General features: G+C 41.5%; 3 protein-coding genes across 5 annotated transcripts in view; 2 read left to right on the top strand and 1 right to left on the bottom strand.

Moving 5' to 3' along the window:
• nkain4 (sodium/potassium transporting ATPase interacting 4) overlaps positions 1-6,147 on the top strand; it is a 49,453-nt gene extending 43,306 nt beyond the window's left edge. The window contains exons 6-7 of one of the 2 annotated variants that reach the window (XM_046055458.1): positions 2,785-2,869; positions 3,654-6,147. In XM_046055458.1, coding sequence (XP_045911414.1) covers positions 2,785-2,869; positions 3,654-3,663 — 95 coding nt within the window. In that variant the 3' untranslated portion in view covers positions 3,664-6,147. The remainder of the gene's footprint in view (positions 1-2,784; positions 2,870-3,653) is intronic. The other variant, XM_046055459.1, reaches the window with a different exon arrangement.
• A 98-nt stretch (positions 6,148-6,245) lies between these two features.
• birc7 (baculoviral IAP repeat containing 7) lies at positions 6,246-13,719 on the bottom strand. Of its 2 annotated transcripts, none has more exons than XM_046055456.1 (8): positions 13,660-13,719; positions 10,311-10,877; positions 9,671-9,770; positions 9,432-9,513; positions 9,230-9,275; positions 7,557-7,766; positions 6,799-6,864; positions 6,246-6,609 (listed from the first exon to the last, which is right to left on the bottom strand). In XM_046055456.1, exons 1-8 carry the CDS (start codon positions 13,673-13,675, stop codon positions 6,410-6,412), a joined length of 1,287 nt encoding a protein of 428 aa, XP_045911412.1. In that variant the 5' UTR covers positions 13,676-13,719; the 3' UTR covers positions 6,246-6,409. The 2 variants fall into 2 exon arrangements, with proteins under 2 accessions (XP_045911412.1, XP_045911411.1); XM_046055455.1 differs by having other exon boundaries at positions 10,311-10,901; positions 13,660-13,702.
• The window catches only part of LOC123974633 (YTH domain-containing family protein 1-like), an 8,609-nt gene continuing 5,524 nt past the window's right edge, over positions 12,409-15,493 (top strand). Inside the window, exons 1-2 of the mRNA XM_046055454.1 lie at positions 12,409-12,853; positions 13,684-13,708. Coding sequence (XP_045911410.1) covers positions 12,827-12,853; positions 13,684-13,708 — 52 coding nt within the window. The 5' untranslated portion in view covers positions 12,409-12,826. The remainder of the gene's footprint in view (positions 12,854-13,683; positions 13,709-15,493) is intronic.

The raw sequence follows: 15,493 nt of genomic DNA, 5'->3' as shown, positions 1-15,493 counted from the left end.
CTAGACACACTTTCCAGAGACTCTCCTGGTCTGCCTTTTCACGGATGATTAACTTTAAATACACTCTCATTCAAACGTAACTGAAGTTTTCATATGCAAAATAACTGAGCATAAAACAGCCAGACCGGTCTTTAAAGTAAATGAGTAGCCTGGATTGCAATGATGGCTGTGTAATGGTGTGTGAGGACAGAGATGTAGTATTGCAGAATGGAGCCAACTATGAGGATCTCCCTTAAATGCCGCTTGTGTGTGTGTGTGTGTGTGTGTGTGTGTGTGTGTGTGTGTGTGTGTGAGAGAGAACCACAACTGTGTCTTAACCTTTTTATATACAGTCTATGGTCTTAACTCACCACTTACAGCTTTACAGGCAAGCTCTGAAGTCTGTCTACCCTTTATCTCTCTCTCTCCATCTTTGTCTCTGCCCTGTCTCACCTTGTTTTTCTCAATCTTTCCCACCCTACGCTCCTTTCTTCTCACAAACCCTGTTTTCCCCCTCCCGGTGTTTTTTTTCTTATATCTCCATGTCTACGTTTCATTTCACTGTCAGCTCACCAGCCATTTCACACAGCAGTATGCTGTAGATTGACTGTCAGCATCTCTGCTGGTTCATTACAGGTCCTCTGTTTCCACTTGAACAGAAACATAATCATCTTACATTACTCCCATGCTAGTTTTGGGGTACCACATAGATACCTTTAAGTATTGACCTACATACCTTTGTTTCTTGCCTGTGTCCACACGAGTGAAAATTGGCTTGCTCCCTCTGCCTGGAAGAAACTAAGCTTGCCCCTTCCATCATTACAGGATCAAATGCGCCGATCAGCTGCCAAAATCTGTTTCCAAAGCCACCATCCAAAAGAGAAAGGACTGTTGAATACACTGTTTCATGTTGAAAGTTTTCCCTCTTCACTGAAATGCCAAAATATTAGAAAAGTGCTTGAAGCATCTGTTGAAAATGAACATTCTCCAGCTTTTTACATCCATTTTCAAAGGGTTGTTTACAAAGCAAGCATAAAGAAGTCTCAAACACTCCCAAAACGTGCAACACATCACAAGATATCACCTAACATATGTTAGTGTTTTCCAAATGCTCAGTTTTACTGTTGAAACCAGAAATATTCGACCCTCAGGGTTCGGTGAGCTGCATAGAAGATCCACCTCAACATCAGGGTCAGACCAGTGTGTGTAACAATTAATGAGGAAAAGGCTCAATGACGGAGATGCAATTAACTGGCTGACATGCAGCGTACAGTATGGAGGAGGGATAGAGCTCAGGGTTATAAATTACGCTTTTAATAAAGTGCAACAACTAATGATTTGACACATACAATGTCTTCATTAGAATAAGAGCAGATATTGGCACAGGGGCACCTGTTGAGGCTCAGATTCTCAGCTCTAAGATGGTGGATACGCTGTGATCTCTCCTGCTAATTATGAAATTATTAAATTGCTTTCCTGTGGATGCTGCATGAGGGATACATGACAGGAATTTTTTGACCTATTTGTGGTGCTGGATGAGATCACCAGAGTCATTAGAATCCCCCCTCTAGAGAACATCTGTGCCACATTTCACAGCAATCCATCCAATAGTTGTCATGATATTTCACTCTGAACCGAAGTGTTTGATTGACAGACCTGACAGTCGGAGCGACCGGCCGACACTGCCATCCCTAGAGCTGCTAGTGCGCCTAAAAATGACAACCATCATTATCATCTAACTGTGTATTCCGCACAGTTTATCATGGCAGGGAATGAATCCCCACCCACTTATAATGAGAAAATCACTGGTACAGAAAAGAGCAGGGAAGAGGTGTGTGTGTGTGTGTGTGTGTGTGTGTGTGTGTCCAGATGAAACAGAAAAACCTAGGAAACCAGGGCAGGGTCCCCCCCAGCTGTTGGTTCCCAGAAAGTAACAGATCTGCCCATTAAAAATTGTAGCTGTCCTCTTCAGCTTGGATCTGCTATTTGTTTGGTGTCGTTTTCCACTGAATCAGATTCAATCTCAGTTTCTCCTTTTTTCTTCCCCTCACGGTGTTTACAGACGGCTCTCAGCTCCTGTACATGCTGGCCTCTTTCACATGCACTCCTTCGGCCTAATCTCTTTGGCCCTCTGTCAGTCAGACCGATGTGCGTGACGCGCCCCTGTCCTCCCCTCTTTTTCTCCCCTCTCTCCCTCTCAGCCTTTTGTGTTCCCCCTGAAGAGCCGCAAGCCTTTCTCCTTCATCTCAAAAATATCAACGTGCCTCTGTGAGGAATACACGGTGCTTCGGTTACCAGCATGTCTCTCTCTTTCTCGCCCGACACATCGCTCGCTTCGTGCCTCATCAGCACCTCGCCTGGAGTCTGAACTCTTTAAGTGAGAAAATTAAACAGGAAGGGTTGAGCGTTCAGTCCGTGGCTGAAGGTCACCTCTGTTTTGGAGCGATAAAAGGGCTTACGCTATTTTGACAGCTGGCCAGCTTTCACCTGTTCCCGAGCGTTGCCTCTGGCTCCAGGCAGATGCACAGATGGGGGGAAAAAAAGTTATTTTATTTGCTAGAATTTTATTTGTCAAAGTTAAAACTGAAAAAAAACATTGTAGCGTTCTTGGCAAGCCGCCTACCTTTCAACATCCCTGCAATAGTTTTGTTCCCACTGTTTTCTTTTGTTTCCATTTCATTTCTCATTCAGCTTTTTTTTGTTTTTGGTCATGTATGTCTTTTTATTTGCTTCGGCATCTTATTCTGTTATTGTCTGTCTTTTTATTTACTCCATAATGTATGTGTCTAATCCTTTTGTTTTCAGTTGATTTTATTGGTGGATTTGACCCATTCCCACTCTACCATGTCAATGAGAAACCATCTCATCTCCTCTTAAAGCCCATGTACCAGTAAGTATGAATGTGCTGTCATGACACTGTATGTGTCCATGTGTGTTAAAATGTGGCCATAGGAGCACGTGCATGTGAATATTCACACTAGCCGTTGCCTTTTGTGGTCACATCCAATTTGGGTTGTGTCTATTTGTTGCTTTGCATGTAATTGTTTCCTCTTCAAGGTCTCATACTCACAATTTTCCCTGAAACTGTATAATTTTTTTTTACAACATAATCTCAACTCAAGGCCCACCTACTCGCTTGCTCCAAGCAGTTTTAGTATTTGACCAGGATCCAGGATGTTACAGAACAACACTGACTCATAGTGACTGTGCGGACGGTTGCCTGCTCAGTATCTGGAGCTTTGAGTCATGTCTGGGGAGTAAACGTCCTCCTAAAACATGCTACATCCTGTCAGAGTCCTGTAGGGAGTATGAAAGCCTTTCACGACACTGTTGTGTGTGTAGTGTAGATGTGTCCCCACTCCGCGTGGCAGTTACTAATCGAAGCACATGGAGAAAAACATACAAAAAGTCTGTCTAGAATTGGATAAATCAATTAGGTTATGCAGAGAACTTAATAACAATAAGCCTGGGAAGCCATGTAATAATTCTCTGCCAACATGAAATGAATATTTTATTAGCTTCTTGACAGTTTAATCAGCTCCGTCTATAATGGGAGGGAGGAAGTTTTTGTCTCCCATCTGTGTGTGTGTGTGTGGATGTCAGTAAAAAGTGTCTGTGTCGCCCAACAAGCGCTAACTCTCTGCTCTCTCTTCCCATGTCTCTGTTCTTGGCAGGTCTACGTAAATAGGAGAACGTCCATCGAGGGAGGTGACACAGCAAATTCCCACGGAGAAGAAATGGCTGTTTTGACGCAAATGCCCCAGTGCACCGGGGCACGCCAGACATTCCTCCCCTTCTTGATTTCAGTACTCTAAACATGTCATTTACTGGTGTGCTTCCCAGAAAAGCCAACACTTCTCAGTTAGGGTCCATTGTTTTCCAGGGAGGGATGACGGGTTCGGGGAAAAAGGGGGGATTACAGTGTAACAAAGCCTCATATTGTGTGTTTAGGGAAGTATCAATCATTTTCTTTGTATTGAGTTCTCTGCTGAGGTCCCATTGCCGTGACCTGCCTGTAATGGTTTCATACTCCCCAAGAACATGCATATAGAACATGTACAGCCTATAAATACACTGTGTATGTAATCAGGGACTGCCCAGCATTCCCAGTCTGTGGTACTGTGTCTTAGAGGACTCAGTGATTTAGCATGTTATTGCTGGTTTGGATCAGATTTTGGCCAGAGGGCTGAATTACAGTGGAGCCTGTGGAATGAGCTATTGTGCGCTGCCTGTTTACTTTAGGCCAGGATCTCTGTGCATAAATACACGAGCAAAAGCAGGAAGAGGCAGGGGAGTGGAGGAGGAGGTAGAGGGAGGGAAGGGAACAAAAGCACCAAACCTACAGGGGCATCTATCAAAAATAGAAAATGTAAATAATGAAACAAGTGGGAACGGGGTGTGTTTTGGATTTAGAGATTGAAATGTGAACTAATAAGAATGCCAAAAGAGCGTTAGCGTGTAAGAGGTGTTCAAACACAGGGAGTCTTAACTTTTTATGTCTGGAGTCTTATTATTGTGACTGTTTTCACCAACAGCCGAGTCAGGAGCTGAAGTGTCAGGTGTTTCTTAGAAGATGTGCTGAAAGCTTCTGTTTTTCCTTTCAGTTCGTCTCCTCTTAACTACTGACACATCGGGCTGCCGAGGGGGGTGATCATTACACACACTCAAAGCAAAGGTTACACAGCGTATATATTTAACTTTGAGAAAACAATATAAATTGTTTCGCTATTCGTATTGCACACAGCGTTGTTGAAATGTATGGGTACGGTCTCCGGTGTAGAAGTAGCAAGGCCGTACCCGAGTGAACCGGAGCGCTGTCTCCTGTCAGTTCAACAGTTTAGCTCCTCAGTGGTGGCAGTCTCAGCTGTGATTGTTTTATAGCATGTTTTTTTTAAAGGGGTTTGTATTGTAAGTATGTGTATAACATATTAATGAGTAACTGAGATACTGATGTCCTCGACTCTGCTGATTTTATTTTATCCAGCAACGTAACGCATCTTTTTCTTTAAGTGCACACACGTAGGTCATATCTCCTACACTGATTCATAGCACTTTTTTAGCTAATATTATCCCTTTGTCAACATCTCTGACTAAAGTCAATTTGAGTCACATCCCCTGTCGCCTTACTGTTTGTGTGGATCACTACTGCTCTCTGGTGTTGGAAGTGTTCATGTACAAGCTGCAAGGCTTCTGAGCTTCTGCTACAGGTATGCTCTTTCATAAATCTCCATGTTTTGTCAGCACCTTTTTTATGTGTGTGCAGAGAACAGTAAATCTTCTTATACTTTAATTTTGCTGGGTAACTGTCATGTAGGAGTCAGCGTTTTGCCCTGGTTGTTTGAATGTTACACTCTTTATCATTTAGGTTAAGATCTTTTATTTTTTTTTCACCCACTACATTTGAATCCAGAACAATTTCAGTATGTTAGTTGTTTGATGACAGCATTTCTTGGTGCTAACTTTAAAATTGTCTGCTTGGTTTATTTTTAATCAAAGGAGTTGTGAACAAAGTAGTATTTATTTTTTGTTCCCTGTCTGTTGTCCGTACCTAAAAATAGCCTGCTCTGTGATATTTGATGTTCTTCACTGCCAGATACAGTCCACATGCTGTTAAGATCCTTAAAATCATCCGACCACTTCTGCTGGCTTATTTTCAGAATGATGAGTGTGAACCATTTTGATTTGATTGGTCACATCTCTTGTTTTTTGGCAAGATGCAATAATTTATGTCATTATTGTCTTTTAATAATTTAATATTCACACACTCCTGGTAGGCTAACTGGTATATGGATTAGTGAAAACACACAGAATATTGAAACATAATCAGTATTAGTAGTAAATGCTACTAAAATCGTTATGTAAACAACAAGTCTTCCTCTCAGTGCAATACAGCATCTTAAACCCCAGTAACTGGAAATTAGTTGAAACCTTTTACGGTTGTGTATGTATGTGCTAGTCTCCACTGAAGATTCCACCTGTTTGTAGATAATTCTCTTTCTTTGTATAGAAAGTGGAAAAGATCTCCTTTTTTTGTATTTCTCTCTACTATTTTGTGTCCTGTGTTGCGCCCCACCCCATGTGACCTGATTGTGTAATCCTATTTATCCAGAACTGTGCTTTGTGTTCATGTAAATAGGTGTTTGTTAATAAAAGAATGTGCTCTTTTAATGATCATGTGTGTCATTCAGTTTGCCATGTATGTAAACACTGTCATATCTGCTCTTAGGGAAGTGCACCTTCTGACATTCATAATGACAAGATAGCTATTGAAAAGCTTAAAATGTTTATTATAGGAAATGAGCGGTAAACTCTGACAAATCAAGCCACCAGCAATCATCTATTTTTTTATCAGTACAGGGGAAAATGAGTATCGAGGAAACCCAAGGTCACTCATGCACCACCTGTGTAGCAGCGCCTTCTCACTTCAGCCTTAGGACATGAAAGCGCGAACACTGCCTCTAATGACGGCTCTGCAAATGGGGCAGTGACGCAGGCTGGCAGCGCAATCGCCACACACCACCAGATGACCACAGGGGATGAAGACGATGGACACCAGTTTGTCCATGCACACCTTACAGGTCCTCTCCTCTTGCAGCTGCCTCAGCAGCTCCTCTGGGCTGGGATCCTTCACTGTTTGAGAAACCACCAACAACAGGAAAAACAGATGAACACACACACACACACGTTGTGTCTTAAGTGTAATCGCTGCAGGATAGAGCAATCATATGTCAGCAGCTTAACTGTGTGATTGATTATGAAATGTAATATAAGCACAAAAGTTGCCTTTTCCTGTAAACCATATAGGTGTAGACCTCTGACCTTTCTCTCTGACTGGTGTTTGTGTCCTCACATTTCCAGCACTGGAGCCCTGCCTCATCTCTGGCTCTAAAGGAAACAAACATGAAAACAAAGACAAAGTCAAACATATTATGAACTCAAGACATACATTGTAACAGTGATATTTGGACTATTATTAATTTTAATTTATTAAATCAAAACTAATTCTCTAGTCGGCCATTGCCAGTGGTGGAAGAAGTATTCAGATCCTTTACTTAAGTAAAAGTACCAAAATACTCCTGCATGTAAAATCTTACTTACTTATGTACTTAAATTATCAAAACTAAAAGTACTTGTTCTTCAGTGAAATGGTTGTTGACTATATTATGTTATATAATAGATTGTTAATATGGATTCATCAATGTGTTTGCAGCATGTTTCTGCTGTAGCTGATAAAGTTGGGGCTAGTTTGGGGCTAACTACTTTACATACATTTAGACCAGACAGCTTTCTTCTAAGAGATCACCAGCTAAAAAAGGTTGGAAACCACTCGTTTTGTGTTGTATTTTATAAGGTCATGATATGTGTTTTATGTAAAATATTCATCTGAAAAGTAACTTGTAGCTATAGCTGTCAAATAAATATGGAGTCAAAAGTACAATAATTTCCCTCTGAACTGTAATGGAGGAGAAGTGTAAAGTAGCAGAAAATGGAAATTCTCAAGTAAAGTACCAGTACCACAGAACTGTACTTATGTGCCATACTTGAGTACAGAGTGACTTTCCACCGCTGGCTGTTACCTCTGCTCTGTGGCCCCCTCTGTCTGTCCTCCTGCTCCGCCTGTAGTACATCAGTGACCAGGTCGGATACAGAAGTGTAGTGCTGGCCTGTCAAAAGGTACTTGGTCTGGACAAGACTCTCCACCAGGCTGGCTTCAAAGCCCATCTGCAGCACGGTCTGCACCACGGGAGAAAGCATCACAGAGGAAGCTCCCAGACCTCCCACCATATCTGGAAGATGAGAGGAGGGAAGAAGTGAGAAGGAAAAGACCAGTGACCAGCCACAGACAGCGCAAAAAAACATTGACATATCCACTAGATGTTATATAAACTATAAGCTATCAATGCGATAAGTGGGTAAATAAAATGACAAATTGCGCAACTTTACTTTGTCAACATAGTGTAGGGTGTAAAATAAACGAAGCTCGATGGAAAGACAGTTTGTTGAATGCAGGACCGAAAACCCAAAAAGGCACAGGTAACAAACAAAAAACAAGTTTCGGTTCTGTAGATAGTCTTTATTCTACAACTGGTGACAGGTGAGCTCGCATCAAACATGCATAAATGAATCTGGGGTGGCTGTGGCCTGGCTTTATATACACATCTTCCCTCTCTACTCTGCCCCTGGCACGTGCCTTTCCCTTACTTTACCAGTGTCTCCTTGTAATTCCTTATCCATATTTACAGCCCGACTTGAGTCGTTAATTGCCCACTTCAGCTCCTAGTCCTACTCCTACAATGGTTGCATCACTGCCTCTGCAACTGGCATCTTCCTTTGCTGACTTTAGCTTGTTCTTATTAACCCCAGACTCACTGGTGGCCGGGGGAAGAGGGAATTCCCCTGGGCCTCCATTCCTGGTAGGCCTCTGACCAGCCACAGTCACCTCTGGCACACTACTTTTCTGTTAATATAGTAGAAAGACTTTATGAATATACTAACATAATTATATGAATATATTGACTTACATATAGCATTCAAATATATGATTGTCTAATAATACTGATTACTTATAATATGCAAAATATGTTGAACCCTAACTCATAGGCACATTTATCATTAACTTTTGGCCTATTTGTACTTGGAAACTGATTTATAACACAATTAAGCCTTAATTTTTGCTTTCTGCAATGGATTTAACATTTCAAACTGTTACGGTGTATGAAATAATTGCCCTCTCATGGCTGCCCTGCCACCCTGAGCAACAGTTCAGTGGTTTTCTAACTCCCAACTTACTGCAATACCATAGCACACATTAGCTGAGGTGATTGAGAGTGCGGTTATTTAATTTTCAGCAGGTCCAGCTTTCTTCCAAAGAGAGTCTGTTCAGTCTTTAATTTCTGATTTTAAGTAGTGCTGGTACAAGGTATGCTTTCACCCTTCAAGTCCATGTTTTAACCAGAATGGTTCGACCAGGTTAATCTAAGAATTATTTTATCAACTGGTTTGTGGCCTTTATTTTCTCATTTTGCACAACCTGTGATGGAACTCACAATGTTTGCTCCAGCTTTCCGCTTTTGTATGAACAAGCAAGACTGCATGTTGACACTTTGATTCTTTGCACTGCAGGATACACAAAGATAATTACTAGCATCAAAGCAGCTGATATCTTGTTATACACATCTATTAGGTAGGAATAAAGTTTCTTGGTACACACCCGTCATTCCCTGCCTTGTTTCAATTTGATATGACTTACCATTTCTGGATCCGATATCTCTGCCTGTGGAGGTCTGTGATCCACCCTGGGAAAAGTTGTCACATTTTGAATTTACAATGAAAGCCCTGAATGATTTAAAAGCAGCAGTGCCAAACTGTCATTCGTTAGTGTGCGATTATATTGTGAGCTATATGCCAAACTGATTTTATTCTGAGCAGATAAGAGGGATAAAGGCTCTCACCATAGTCTCACCCAGATGGAAATGAGCATCCTGAATGTTGCTGATATACTCCTGCCCTCTTGACTGGATCAAAAACTCACATCTGAGAAATGTAAAGAAGCTGTTTTATAATATGTAAAGCATGAATGCAGAACACAAAAACATGACACTGTATAGTACATAAAAAAACAAAACATTTAGGCAAATGATGTGTTCAACTGATGTCTTTATATCTGCCTTGTGACAAGTCCTGCTCTTACCGTGGAAACCACTTGGCGTGCTCCTGCCAGGGGTCGTCTCCTGGCTCCCAGTTCCTCAGCCCTCCATCACAGTAGAAGCATTTGACATTGTCACCGTGACCTGTGAGGGTGTACAGGAATACTGTGAAGAGAGTCTAATGCCAGGAGCCCAGTGAATCTGTACAGCTGTACAATTGAACACAGAACATCGCTTTACACTCCCTTTATCCTAAATGAAAAAACTAAAGATGAATATATAGGGCAAATTGTACAAGGAATCAATCTCATGAGCTAACTAAACTAAACTAAAACCTGTCCTGTACAATAAAGGTGAATAACCCTCCTCTGACACCATTTCAACAAACACTTTACTCATTGTAAAGTTATTTTATTATTTTGTATTGGTTGCATTATGGGGTATTGCCTGAAGCTGTGGGACCCTACTTCTTTAGCAGCCCCAGCTTTGTCCAGGTTGTTCTATCCACAACATCATGACTCAGCAGGACAATTGTACCATGAACTCTCTCACAAAGAGAGGTCACTCTAGCAGTGACTGGGTCAGTGCTGAATATTTCACTGAAATATACTCACGGATACTCAAATGTAAAGCAGATGATTAGGGCAGAAAGGGTTTTAGGCTTTAAAGTGACACAATAGGCACCTGTGTAGAAAAATCCCGCTCTGGAGAGAACATCTGGCTGGACTGAGGCCTCTGTAGGCCAGTTGTGGAAAGTGGTGAGCCGGGAATCCTCCGCCTCCATCTCTGGGTAGACCGCTTGTCCAGCTGTGCCCTGGTCATCCATAGTCATTCTCTGGAGTTGACTCAACAGCTGGCCGTCCACAGAGTCGGAGGATCCAACTTGGAGTGGAATATTTCCCACAGCTCGGCCCAGTATGAAACCGCAAGTGGGGAAATGCCTCTTGTGCTCGATGGCTGGGCTGTCCCCGTGCACCCAACATCTTAAAATCCCTCCACAGCAGAAACATTGGACTTTATCCCCGGGGCCTAGAAAGAAGAAGCCCGCCTTGGCCAGGTCTCCAGATGTGACAGGTGCATCTGCTGGCCAATTCTGAAAAGTTCGAATCCTCTCCCCTTCTCGTCGCATCTGAGGCTCCTCGAGGATGTGCAGCATAGTACTCCTGTCATCCGTCATTCTGTGGCACGTAGGTCTTCCTTTCTCTTGTCCTCTGCCAGTCATCCCTTTTGCGGTCCATAGTGGAGCGCGCACTGAAGGTGAGTGCAACACACCAGCTGAAATAATATGATCAGCTGTGGGGGCCTGCACAGCGGCCTACAGGAGACGGCTTTCCAGAAAAGCCACCAAATGCCAGAATGTATGCTCATTGATCCTTGAATGAATGAAAGCCTGAACATGCCATGTTGCTCCGCCTCTTAGGAAAAACCATGTAGAGCATTTCAGAAGCATACCCTTACAGCTATTATGACTATAAAAGGAGTATTACGGAGGTATTAAGAAATACCATTGCGGACAAGAAGGACACTTCTTACAACTGAAAAGCTTACAACTGAATACCAGAAAACCATTTTAACCTATAGCTCTAGAATACACAAAGCACTGTGGTGCTTGTTCATCAGGGACACGCCAGATTTCAAAATACACCCACAAACTTCATCTCATATAAGAAAGAAAACTTGACCTTTCAAAGTATTACAGTAACACTAAAGTGGCTCTTTTTCCATGTATATCTTATAAGTATTGACTCCTATGTTCTCTATTGGGGGTGTGTGTCCTCAAGGGCCTTTGTTTGTCAGATTGATAAAGGAGTTACTAAAAACATAAAATAATAAGCTGTGTTCCTTAGAAGAACAATAGGCTATAATACTAGCTTAAGGGTGTACCCTTTTATCCCTATTTGTGCGATTTGTTGTGTGTGTCAAAAGCTTTATGAAGACTTAAATCATGACATTTCTTTCTACAATAATTATAATACTTGGAAGTTTCATTGTTGACCAAATGTTTTAAACAAGACTGGAAATTATTGGCACTTTATACTGTCAGATTTGCTTGTGAAAATTAAGAGCTATAAACAGTGGGATATACGTTTGACCTTTGACAGAGTTTAGGTGGCTGTGGGTGCATCATTGCTACCTCCTGGTGGTGAAAGAGAGTAATAACTATTGTAACCTATTGGCAGGCCAGAACTTAACCAGTTCATGTTAAATTGCTAGTCATGAATCCTGCTATGTGCTACATGCATGGCACTGGGAAACTCACACCCTGACTACAGTTTATTTTTCATGACAGTCGGATGCCCAACACAAATCCTTTACAAAGTAGCCTAATGTTACATCTCTCAGTGGGGTCACCTGCCCCAAAATAGCTGGATGCAGGGTGGACTGTAACCAGGAGGGGTTTGACTGATGTTTGCATTTATTGTGCCCTTATTGAAGCTAGTTTCATCTATCACATTCCAGTAAGTCTCACATGAGCACTGCCCTTAACTAAACACTATCAGATCTTAAGGTCCCTGTAGAAAAACAAGCACAGTCTGTTGATAGGCCTTACTTCCCCCCTCGGCGTTGTTAACACCCACAGAGATTGCAGAAAATAGCACCAATGTCAGTAAAAGGAACAGTAAACTTTTTAAATGTTTATCAGTTGAATTGATTCGTTATATTTGTGTTATCTAGCTAAATCACACATTATATTAAGTCTGTAAAATACCAGACAGGATGCTCCAAACTTTTGCCACCCCGCGGGGATCGACGTGAACTGCAACGGCGGCTCATAGCCCGGATGGAGCAGCCATTGGGGAAGTGTAGAGGGCTTTAACGTAACTGAGGAGGGCTCGCTCTCTCTCTCTCTCTGGAATAATAAAGACTAAGTAAAAGGCGACCTTCGGATAGAAACATCCAACATCCGAAAGGTCGATTCGGCGACACATAACGTTAACTTGAAAATCTGTACCAGGACTTGACTCCTTTTGGACACAGTATCCGAGGCGACAGACTTGAACTGTGGAAGTTGGGATACGTGCACATAGCGGAAAATATACAGCTGAGCCTGCGCTACAACTACTAGCCCTACGCTAAGCGGCACAACTAGCCACAAAGCTAACTGTAATTAAGCTGTGAACTTGCCTTCAAATCACGGGGCTTGAAATCCAGTCACAAGCCCAGGCTCTGTGAGAATCCAGGGACTTGCTTAATGAATTATGTCTGCCACAAGCATTGACCCTCAGGTAGGAATGCCGATGTATCTCGCTTGTAGAGAGCTTGCAAGCTAGCTACTTGCTAACGTTAACGATTTGCAGGGCTATGGCTATTCCTCGGAAGTGCTAGCTAGGCACTAGCGTTGGCCGGTGCATGTAGCTAGCATGTTAGCTACATTCCGTTAAACGGCTAAATGTCTTTAATGGGCATTTAAGAAAAGGGGCACTCAGACGTTAGCATGCAAACCGATGTGAAATGCACCTTTAAGACCATGTGTTTGTGCTACTAATGTAGTAGAAACAAATCCTCACCTATGGCTGAATACATAAAACCTGACGCTAACATTGAACGAATTAAACAGAGCCTCAAGCTATCGTAACTTTACTCTTAAGTGAAGCTTAACTTTGTAACAAAGGTGTCACAAATAACGTTACCCGCATGGTGTCTAGGCTGACCAAATCTATTCAGCATATTATGGCAAACTGTGTTACAAGCTGCTATAATGCTACTGGCGTTTATAAAGCTGTTTTGAGAGGGATATGTAACGTTAGGCTAGCGAAGTTGTGGTAACGTTTGTTGGTTGATTAACTAAGTTACCGATGTGTGTAACACCAAATAAATGACATCAACTATTATGGCCAACTGTAAGTATGTATAGCTTTCACTGTAGAGTAACGTTAACGTTTAGAAAAAAATGTTTTGTTTTTCCTCAGGAAGTTGTCTTAATGTTCAGCTTTTGAGTAACACATTGGTAACATAAGGGGCTGTACTCAGTCCCAAACTGTGTGTAAAATCTCAAATCAACTGAAAATAACCATGTGGTATCCTTTCTTACTTTCATGATCCAACATGGATGCAGAGATCAAAGGGACAAGCGTCTAAAGGTGAGTTGTGGCATCACAGGAGACTGAATCAAGAAAATTTGTTTGGGGATCTGTTTAGTCTTCATTACTTAATCCAGCCTTTCATTGAGTGTTAATCTACCCCTGTTATACACAACTGCCAGGCTGCATAATATTTTGGGAACATATTTAGATATAAAATTCAGCCTTTTGGCATTGTAAGCAAAATGTACAAATTAAATCCCTTTACTTTTGCTAGGGATAAGTTAATTTGTCATAGTTATCTGTTAGTTTGGCTGACTGCTATGAATATGTTCTCCAGAAGTTGAATTTGACACACAATTTTATTAATTGGGTTATAATAATTGAGTGGGGGCACAGGTGGAAAAATTAGTGCAGTGTTACACGCTGTGAGTAGAACATCCACCATGCCATTAAAATGGCATTGTGACTCATGGTGGAAAAGACTTTTTTATTTCTTTATTTACTAGATAGTATCCATGACGAGAAGGTGTCCATTAAGTTTACCCCTGCACAAAAGGATGTCTCAATCATATTCAAACATTTGGATAAATACACTGGTTCTGTCTCAATCTCACTGGTTTGCACACATTAGATAGTCCACCTCCTGCTGCTGCTACATTAGTGAAAAAGGTCACTAAACTAGGAAAGAAGGTTTCTCTGTCGATGGAACAGTGGCAAGCACGTGCTGTAATATTTGCAAACCATTTGAAACAAATGCCTTAAATCATATTTTGGCAAAATATGACTGGAACATGCATAACAGCTTCCCCTTAACCTTATAACCAGTTATGCAGAATGATTTAGGTCACTGGTTATTCATTGTCAGATCCTCACTAACACAGTGTTATAGCCTCTTAATTGTAATTTTTATGATCAAGTCATCTTTGATTTACTGCAGTTGCTGGAGGAGGTGGAGTGACAGTTGGGACTTGACTCTCTTTATTTACAAGCCTGCCTGGCTGGCAGCAGGCCACAGGCTGATTCACCTCCAGGACAGGCTTGTCTCAAGGGCCACTGGGCTGTCTGACATGGCTCACTGATTACTTTCCTTTCTTTTTTTTTAATTTATTTATTTTTTTTAACAACTCGTCCCCATACAAGCGGGACAGAGTACTAAATGGGTGTGTGAATCATATTCGGTAGATGAGCATCAGTAAATCTTAATATAACACTAACATAATAGTGAAAACAAACAATTTTCTGCATGAACTATTATGGATAAAATATTTTAATGGTATTGTGTCATCATAGGGATATCTTTAAATCTATTATGTGCTGTGTTGGAGCTAAACAAATGAAATATGCTCTGTGTGTGTGTGTGTGTGTGTGGAAAGTATTCAGACCCCTTTAAATTTTTCACTCTTTGTTTCATTGCAGCCATTTTCCAAAAATCAAAAAAGTTCATTTTATTTCTCAGTAATGTACACTCAGCACCCCATCTTGACAGAAAAAAACAGAAATGTAGAAATTTTTGCTAATTTATTAAAAAAGAAAAACTGAAATATCACATGGTCATAAGTATTCAGACCCTTTGCTGTGACACTCATATTTAACTCAGGTGCTGTCTATTTCTTCTGATCATCCTTGAGATGGTTCTACACCTTCATTTGAGTCCAGCTGTGTTTGATTATACTGATTGGACTTGATTAGGAAAGCCACACACCTGTCTATATAAGACCTTACAGCTCACAGTGCATGTCAGAGCAAATGAGAATCATGAGGTCAAAGGAACTGCCTGAAGAGCTCAGAGACAGAATTGTGGCAAGGCACAGATCTGGCCAAGGTTACAAAAAAATTTCTGCT

The sequence above is a fragment of the Micropterus dolomieu genome, linkage group LG08 (assembly GCF_021292245.1).
Source record: "Micropterus dolomieu isolate WLL.071019.BEF.003 ecotype Adirondacks linkage group LG08, ASM2129224v1, whole genome shotgun sequence".
NCBI lineage: Eukaryota > Metazoa > Chordata > Actinopteri > Centrarchiformes > Centrarchidae > Micropterus > Micropterus dolomieu.
This window is presented reverse-complemented; position numbering and strand designations above follow the sequence as displayed.

Bases quoted from the DNA above. Each gene is read 5' to 3' on its own strand.
- birc7 (XM_046055455.1), bottom strand. The intron at 9,771-10,310 runs GTGCCTATTGTG...ACACCCTCACAG, and splicing joins AGCGGGATTTTTCTACACAG to GTCACGGTGACAATGTCAAA. The intron at 6,865-7,556 runs GTAACAGCCAGC...TGTTTCCTTTAG, and splicing joins GAGGGGGCCACAGAGCAGAG to AGCCAGAGATGAGGCAGGGC.